The sequence below is a fragment of the Podarcis muralis genome, chromosome 12, assembly GCF_964188315.1.
Source record: "Podarcis muralis chromosome 12, rPodMur119.hap1.1, whole genome shotgun sequence".
In the NCBI taxonomy this organism is placed as follows: Eukaryota; Metazoa; Chordata; class Lepidosauria; order Squamata; family Lacertidae; genus Podarcis; species Podarcis muralis.
The window spans coordinates 53,660,032-53,667,471 of NC_135666.1; the positions used below are offsets into that span (position 1 = coordinate 53,660,032).

The 7,440-nt window shown below is 38.1% G+C and overlaps 1 protein-coding gene across 21 annotated transcripts in view; it reads right to left on the minus strand.

Annotated features, from left to right (window-relative positions):
• The window catches only part of LRRFIP2 (LRR binding FLII interacting protein 2), a 51,632-nt gene that overhangs the window by 26,078 nt on the left and 18,114 nt on the right, over positions 1-7,440 (minus strand). For 11 of the 21 annotated variants that reach the window (XM_077916496.1, XM_077916491.1, XM_077916492.1 and 8 more), the window contains exons 4-9: positions 5,656-5,718; positions 4,033-4,107; positions 3,459-3,506; positions 3,334-3,378; positions 1,077-1,124; positions 900-956 (exon numbers count right to left, since the gene is read on the minus strand). The exons of 6 other annotated variants lie outside the window; for them this stretch is intronic. In XM_077916496.1, coding sequence (XP_077772622.1) covers positions 900-956; positions 1,077-1,124; positions 3,334-3,378; positions 3,459-3,506; positions 4,033-4,107; positions 5,656-5,718 — 336 coding nt within the window. The remainder of the gene's footprint in view (positions 1-899; positions 957-1,076; positions 1,125-3,333; positions 3,379-3,458; positions 3,507-4,032; positions 4,108-5,655; positions 5,719-7,440) is intronic. 4 more of the 21 variants (XM_028751525.2, XM_077916485.1, XM_077916490.1 and 1 more) reach the window with 4 other exon arrangements.

A 7,440-nucleotide genomic window follows, 5' to 3' on the forward strand; every position in this document is an offset into this window, starting at 1 on the left:
TGGGGCAGGTAAGTTATGAGACTGGGAGGGGAGGGGGTGTTTGCAGGCACATGCTGATTGTCAGGGCTTCAAAAGTACAGCCGAGCTTTCTGCAAGCATCAACAATCGGCTGTTTGTCAGTGACTGAAGACAGTTCTGCACCAGCAACTATCAGCTGATTGTTGGGGCCTTCAAAGTGCAGTTTAGAAAATAAGCTTGGGTCAGATTCATTAAACCAAACTTTGAATCTATTTCTCTGCAAAGAGTAGCATTTCCCCCTCTGTAGACTTCAGAAGGGCTGTCTCCCTGCAAGTCTGATCAGCAGGTACAGCAGCCCCTTCAAATTTTGACATCAATCACCTGACATCATTCTGTCAAAAGTGGTGGTCCCACTCACATGTCAAAGTTGGCCTACAGAGGAATGGGCCTGGCAGGATCTAGTTTCTTATTCCTGCCCTACACTGACAAAGGGACAGTGCTTAACTGAGAGGCTGAAATGCTCTTTCTGGTCACCATAGATCTCCTAGCAAACAGACTCAAGAACTAAGAGGATACAGGTAGAAGACATGGTAGGCTGTGTCTGCTTCAACAGTTGCACTGAAACACATTAAACTGTGCTCTTCCTCCCCGACCCCCCCATAGCATTATATTCTGAGAGGCATCCTGCTGAGGTATATGAATTTTTCATATTCCACATTCAAAGACATAATATACAGAACTAAATAATAATATAAAATCACTGAATGGCAGCCAGAAAAAGGCGCTTATATTTCTGATTAACCTTTTAATATCTTGCTTCTGTCAAGTCAATTAAACGCCACAACCCATGCATTTATGAGTAAGGTGATTCACACAAATGGTTAAAGAGAAGAGAATTAGTTAAAGTTGAAAAACTTTAATGCGTGCGGAAAACTTCTCACCACTGGACTACTTCGTGCTGAACTTGCTCTTGAAGAGTAACAACTGTATTCTGAAGGCTAAAAACAAGGTTGCAAAGGGAAGGAAAATATTTGGTTTTTCAGCTACTTATCTGAAAAACCAAGAAGTATTTTGTAAAAGTATTTTGTAAAAACCAAAAGAAAGCCCTGCAGACTTACTGTACGATAACTATATGGGTTATAGAATCCATCACCACTTAACGATGCCTAAAGAACAGAGAAAATGGTGTTTGTATTTACAGTATTGCAGAATAATGAAGAGTATTTATGTGGCCTGTAAGCATTGCTGCTATGCAGACAAACATCACCATTGGCAGAAGTACACATGCTTCCTTCACTAAAAACTGTATTTTTGTGAAGGATAATGTTACTAAATTCTAATCCTGCAGGCACATTTAAAATACCGCTTGGAATATTTACTATATGGTAGCAATAATATTTCCACGTTCTTTGACATATACAATGGAATAGGTTATTTCTTTCAACTTCCATTTTTCAAGGGCTCTTGCCAGCCCAAAGCTATAAAGTTGTAAGCACTGCAAACATAGGAATTGGTTGTTGTAGTTTTAAGCAAGAAATCATCCAGTTAATCCACCTTCAGAGATGCAATTGTTCTAACCTAACCCACCATTGTAAAACGGCACAAATACCTAAAGCATCTATCCACTTGCTGAAAACCTCTGAGGATTCTGCAGCCAAAAGCAGCTTTCTCTACAAAGTTTGTGAATTTAATATACAAGCTCAAGCACTAGCAATCTGTTTCCCATGCAATGCCAAAGTTTACCAATAACCAGAAGCTTGTCTGATTTTTAAGAAGCAGAAACACTGTAGATTTCATGCCGCACTGCAGAAAAATAGCAATAGGGTTTGATCTTTTCTTCTGTGGTTCCTTCACAACTGTTGGCAACTCTCAGCTTACATGGGGTTGGTTCCAGAGATAGCACATAAAGCCAAAACACATTGGGTTCAATGGCAGATAGGACTGCCGAAGTCTTTTTCCCTGGATGCCTGTCTCCTTTCTGCCCCTTTTATTTTTTGCCACATGCATAAAGCTAAATGTGCACAAGCTAAATGAGCATAAGTTCAAGTTACCTGTACTGGTCTTTAAAAGAGAGGAATATTCCTCATTACAACCAGGGCAGCTTAATTTTCTCTAACACCTTCCTATTATCTTCAGTTTACTACTTGCCTCCAGAAAGGCAGGCAGTACAGCAGAGGGGTTTGATACTCCAGAATTCCATGACCCATGGCATTGCTTGTTTTAAGCAATATACTCCACATGGTTTGGATGCAGCCACATGGAGCAAGTGGATGTAAGTTGACAGAAGCAAATTTTCTGGCAATGATTTGCAGAAATACATTTTTCAGCATTTCACTCCCACTCCAGTCAACTACCTTAGGCCATACTAGATTTCCCCCAGTTGTTTGCGCCTCTCCTTTCTTCATCATCCTGTTTCTCATGTTGCACATTTTTATTACTTTCCCTACTCCTCTGGCAGCAACCAGGTACAGAAATCTAGCAAATGAAGCATTTTCCATTTATTTTCATCTCCAGAAAGCCTTCACTTCTTACATTTATGAATAACAGGTTTCCTTTAGAAGCACTGGAGAGGTCCAGTTTAAAAAAACCTTTGGCAATTCTACTAGTTGTATAATATTTCCATCAGATACTTATTTTTCAGTCTATTTTCTCCTCTCTCTTTTTTTGGTTACCCTGCATTCCTAACTGTTAACTTGCTTAATCCTGAAACTTCCTGGTGAGCTTTACAGTCCTCGGTCTTTTGACCTTATCCATACAGTTTCTCAAAGGCCTGTGTGAAGGATATTAACCTGACTGATCTTGAGTTTCAGCTCAAAAGCAGGATTGATGCTGACAATTATCCATAGCAGAAAGAATGTTAGTAAATGCTCCACATAACAGCAGATAATTACTAGGGAAGGCTTGTTCACTGTTTCAGCCACAATATATTTTAGTGATTTTCCAAAACATACATTGAACCTTCTAAAATAAATTCTTGGTGGGTAGAGCTCTTTGCTTTGTAAGATACAAATTTTCACATTATTTTAATACAATGTCCAGGATTGATGCCTACGTGATAGTTGTCTAGAGTTAACTTTTTTGATGATCCCAGATGAACCGAAATGGCTGGTATACATGCACTGAGACCCCTGTGTATTTGCTGGACAACTACTATACTGTACAATTTGCCACTGACAGAAAGGCATGATCTGAGATTTGAAAACCTACACTGCACACAAGCTTTTCCTTCCTTCAATATGATTTTCACATATTCTCCATCTTAATATTCTTGCATGCTTAACCTAATGTTTTCTGGAATAGAACACACAATGTTTTCAAGCCAAAGTACCCACAGAACTGCAAGCTTAAGACAACCATGCAGATCTGCATACGAACCAAACTGGCACTTCTTATCAAACCAGTGTTTACATCTGGAGACACCTATAGAGGAGAGCATTGTTTTTAGATTTACAGAACCTTGTAATTCTTAAATGTAGACTTTTTTATCACACACTACTAACCCTGTAATTCTTAGTTGTTGCCAAAGGATCACTGTATAGAGAAGATGACTGTGACAAAAATAAGACATTGTATTACATTTAATACCATACAAATGAAACATTGTTCATAAAATGCATGTTAGTATTTTCATAAAGTGAAAGGGAATTCAAAACTAGCAGGATGTCATCAGACCAAACATTCCATTAGTCTCCACTTTTTAATTTAATGAATTTTCAGCACAAATATCTTTAGAATGGTTACCCAGAATTCCAAAATTTGTCAACTGCACTGTGGCAACATATACATTAGTTAAAAACAGTTACATCAGAAAAGGTTTAGTGGACGCAAGCCAGAAATCAACCGCCTAGCATTACTTCTAACCCATAATTTGATTCTCATAGCAATAATGTATGTAAAACAAAAGAGAGCAGTAGATTTGGAAATCACATGCGTCCTCAAAATTGAGTTGTTAATCCAAACACCAAAAATCAAGCAGGGCTTTTCTGTTAGACTAGAGCATGGCAGCTAACACTGCAATAACTCATGTCTAAATAAGATTGTTTAGTAAAATAAAACAAAATAATTCACACAAACCCGAGGATGGTAGGTAGAAAGTGGTTTGCTATGCCTAAGGCTGCTGTAGTTTCGTTGGTCATGGTAAAATCCACTCTGCCAAAAATATATTACAAAGTTGAAAAAAGTATTCAAACTCAAACATGTAAGGAAATATTGGTATTTACTGGAGTATTCAAGTCATATGATAAGTTGTGGTGCTCTGAAGCACCAATATATATTGAATTTTGGATGAGCAAGCAGCTGTTTATATATCAACGTGCTCTATGTCACACAATGAGCCTCATACTGTACACAGTTTTTAGGGCCAGATGCCTTTACCAAATGAAAGCAGCTAAATGTTGATATTGGACTGTACTATTATTATCCCTTTTTTAAAAGAGTGGACTAGAATGGTATCCACTGGTGTCCCCTCCACTAAAGTTGGGCATCTGACAGAAAAATGGGGAAGCTGGCCATTTCCCCTTCCCCTAATGCTCAACCACCATACCTCCCTAAATCTGTTCTGGAGGGGTTTGGGAACTTGTCAAAAACTGCCTCCCTCTTCATTTGCTGATGGATGTCTTATTTTTTAAATAATTATTAAATTTCTATACTGCCCTTCATCTAAGAAGCACAGGGCAGTTTGCAATATAGAAACAAAAAAGCAAACAAACAAACTATAGTAACAAGCAAAAACAGTACTCACTCCCCACAGTTTAAAAGGCCATAGACTGTTTAAATAGCCAAAGGCCTTGGGAGATGAGGGATGTTTTTGCTTTACACCTAAAGATGTGTAATAAAGGGACCAGGAGAGCTTCTCTGAGAAGAGCATTCTATAAACAGGAAGCTACTGCAGAAAAGGCCCATTTTTGTGTTGCCATCCTCTGGACTTCCCGCAATGATGATCACACTAAACCATGGTTTAGTACAATGCATGAATGTGGCCAGAAGTACTGAAAACATCATTTAATTAGAATTAAAGTAGAACTACTTATTGCAAGGTTCTTATAAGACTAAATAGCAACTTATGCCTGCTCCACGAGAAGCCAAGCTTTATAATCAGTGATCGTCCATAAAACAAATTGTCTACAAACTTGTTTGTCCTAAAAGTCTCCAAACATAAGTGTTCTCAAACTGTGTACAAATGTTTTCTAGAAATCCAGACATTTAAACTGTGTTGCAATAATTCATTTAAGTGGTTTCATATGTTTACTTCAATTCAAATATCTAACCTTATATAGGCTGTTCCTCAATGGAATCTGAAGCACTCATTACTGGGGGGCTTAACAGATTCCTGTGCCCACTGAGAACAGATACAGAACTAGAAACAAAACTTTACTTTCATGAGGGCAACATGAAGGTCAATAATTCAAAACATTTCAGAAAAACCTCAAAAAGGGATAACAGGAAAAAAATCCAATGGAGAGAAGTTAGCTTAGTAGGTATCTTTACCATTCCTGGTGTCAGGCACCCTGTCGCTTCTGACTTTTCATGCTTCCATTGCATAATGCTGGAAAAGAGTCTGCACCGTAAGCAAGATCTCTTTTTAACTTAGATGAAGTACCTTATACAACCAATATACCAAATATATGTGGGGGAATATTGTATAGAGAAACCACGAAGAGGTAAAATTATAGCAATTCCCTAATTGAAAACACTAACCAAAAGATCTTTATTAGAGCTAGAAGACTTCTTCCCACCGTAAGAGTCTCCATGAGCATGGCTCTGTTGAGTAAAGATTTAGAAAGTTACCATCAAGGAGCAGTAGTATCCACAGAAACAATGCTAAACCACCATGTGATAGTTCAAAAACAATGTAAAATGAAACTTTATTAACCACTGATCTATCCAATGAGAAAAAAGAAAAGGAAATTGAACAAACTGGTTTGGCAGAAACAGCACATAGATTAAACTTGAACTCTGCAACATACTGAATTTATTTATTTTACTATTTTTGCATTGCTCAGAACTTTACTTTGACATGCATTTACATGATTCACCACAGGGTGTAAACACAGAAATCACAGATGACATTAGTTTTCATTCTTTTTAATGATATGCAGAAAGCCATTGGCAGAAGTGATACAAGTCTGAACACAAACACAAGAGCTGAAACAAAAGAACCTCTCACAAATACAAACCATTAAGCATAATTAAAATTAGTAGGCAGAGATAAATATGTGTTCCCATTTCTATTATCCCTCACACACTGCTATTTTACAGACGTTCTATACATAATGCAATTTGCAATAGGCCTCCATAAATGTGATGAAATTTAAATAAAAATATGTGGTTTTGTGTAACACTGGCTTTAAGCTAGTGGGAGTGCTACTACTTGCAAAAGGTTATCTGGAATAGTATGGGAAATGTCATGGAGGGCTGCAATTGGTAGAAGAATTGCAAAAATGGGGTGTCTTGCCCTGTACAAATGGAAGTGTTTCAGCTAGCCTAAAGCCATCTCATGTTTTTGTCTCCCATTTCTCTTGCCCCCACCCAGGGCTCACTTAAATGCTCAAGTTAAATGTCTTGAACTTCTAAGTTCAAATATTTTATTAAAACTGAAATACTGAGGGGGGTCCTCCAACATTGTACCAGGATTTTCCCTTCTCTGCTCCCCTCCCCTCTGCAGTTCCCAGCCTCTTCATGTCAGCTGGAAGGTTGGGGTCCTCTGAAAGAGACTGGAGTGGGGGGCTTCAGGGGGAGGCGAGGAAGGGGGAGATTAGTTTGTGACAGCAGAAGTCTGCTGCACAAGTGACTGGCAACAATCAGATAACATCCTTTGCCACCAGTATTCCTCATCAGTATGCACAAAGTGCTATGTGAACAAACCACAACATGCTCATCAATACTACGCACCACAAGATCTCTTCGCCTGGAAGTACTTGCTCTGCTCCTGTGTGACCCAGTGGCATCCAAGGAGGTGCTCTTAAGAACCAAATTGTAAAAGACAAGTATGTGTGCAGTTTTCTTTCCTTAGCTATTGATAACTTAGTCATTTAACATTGACTATATTAATTTTAAATTGACAAAAGGGAAACATTTGTTCAACTTTGACATTCATGTTCTAACCCTTAGAATACTAGCATTCAATGTTCTTCTGACCAGAGGATTCAGTTTCTGTTTCCATCCAGAGTTACAAATCTATAGGGATACAGACCCAATGTTGAGATTATGATGGCAACCCAGGTAAGCACCAATGCAGATATCATTTAAAGCAAGTTACCTTGATTGAAGAATCCACTGAAATCAATGGGCTTGTTAGTCATGACTAACTCAAGTCCTTCCATTTCAATGGGTCTACCCAGACTATGATTTAGTAAGATACCACCAGTTATCTTTGCAGCTTTAAAATATTCTGTATCAATTCCATAAAAATTAAAATTTTGGTTGAAATGAGAAATCAAAGAAACAAGCTGCATGAGCATAAAAGAATGTTTTATGAACTTG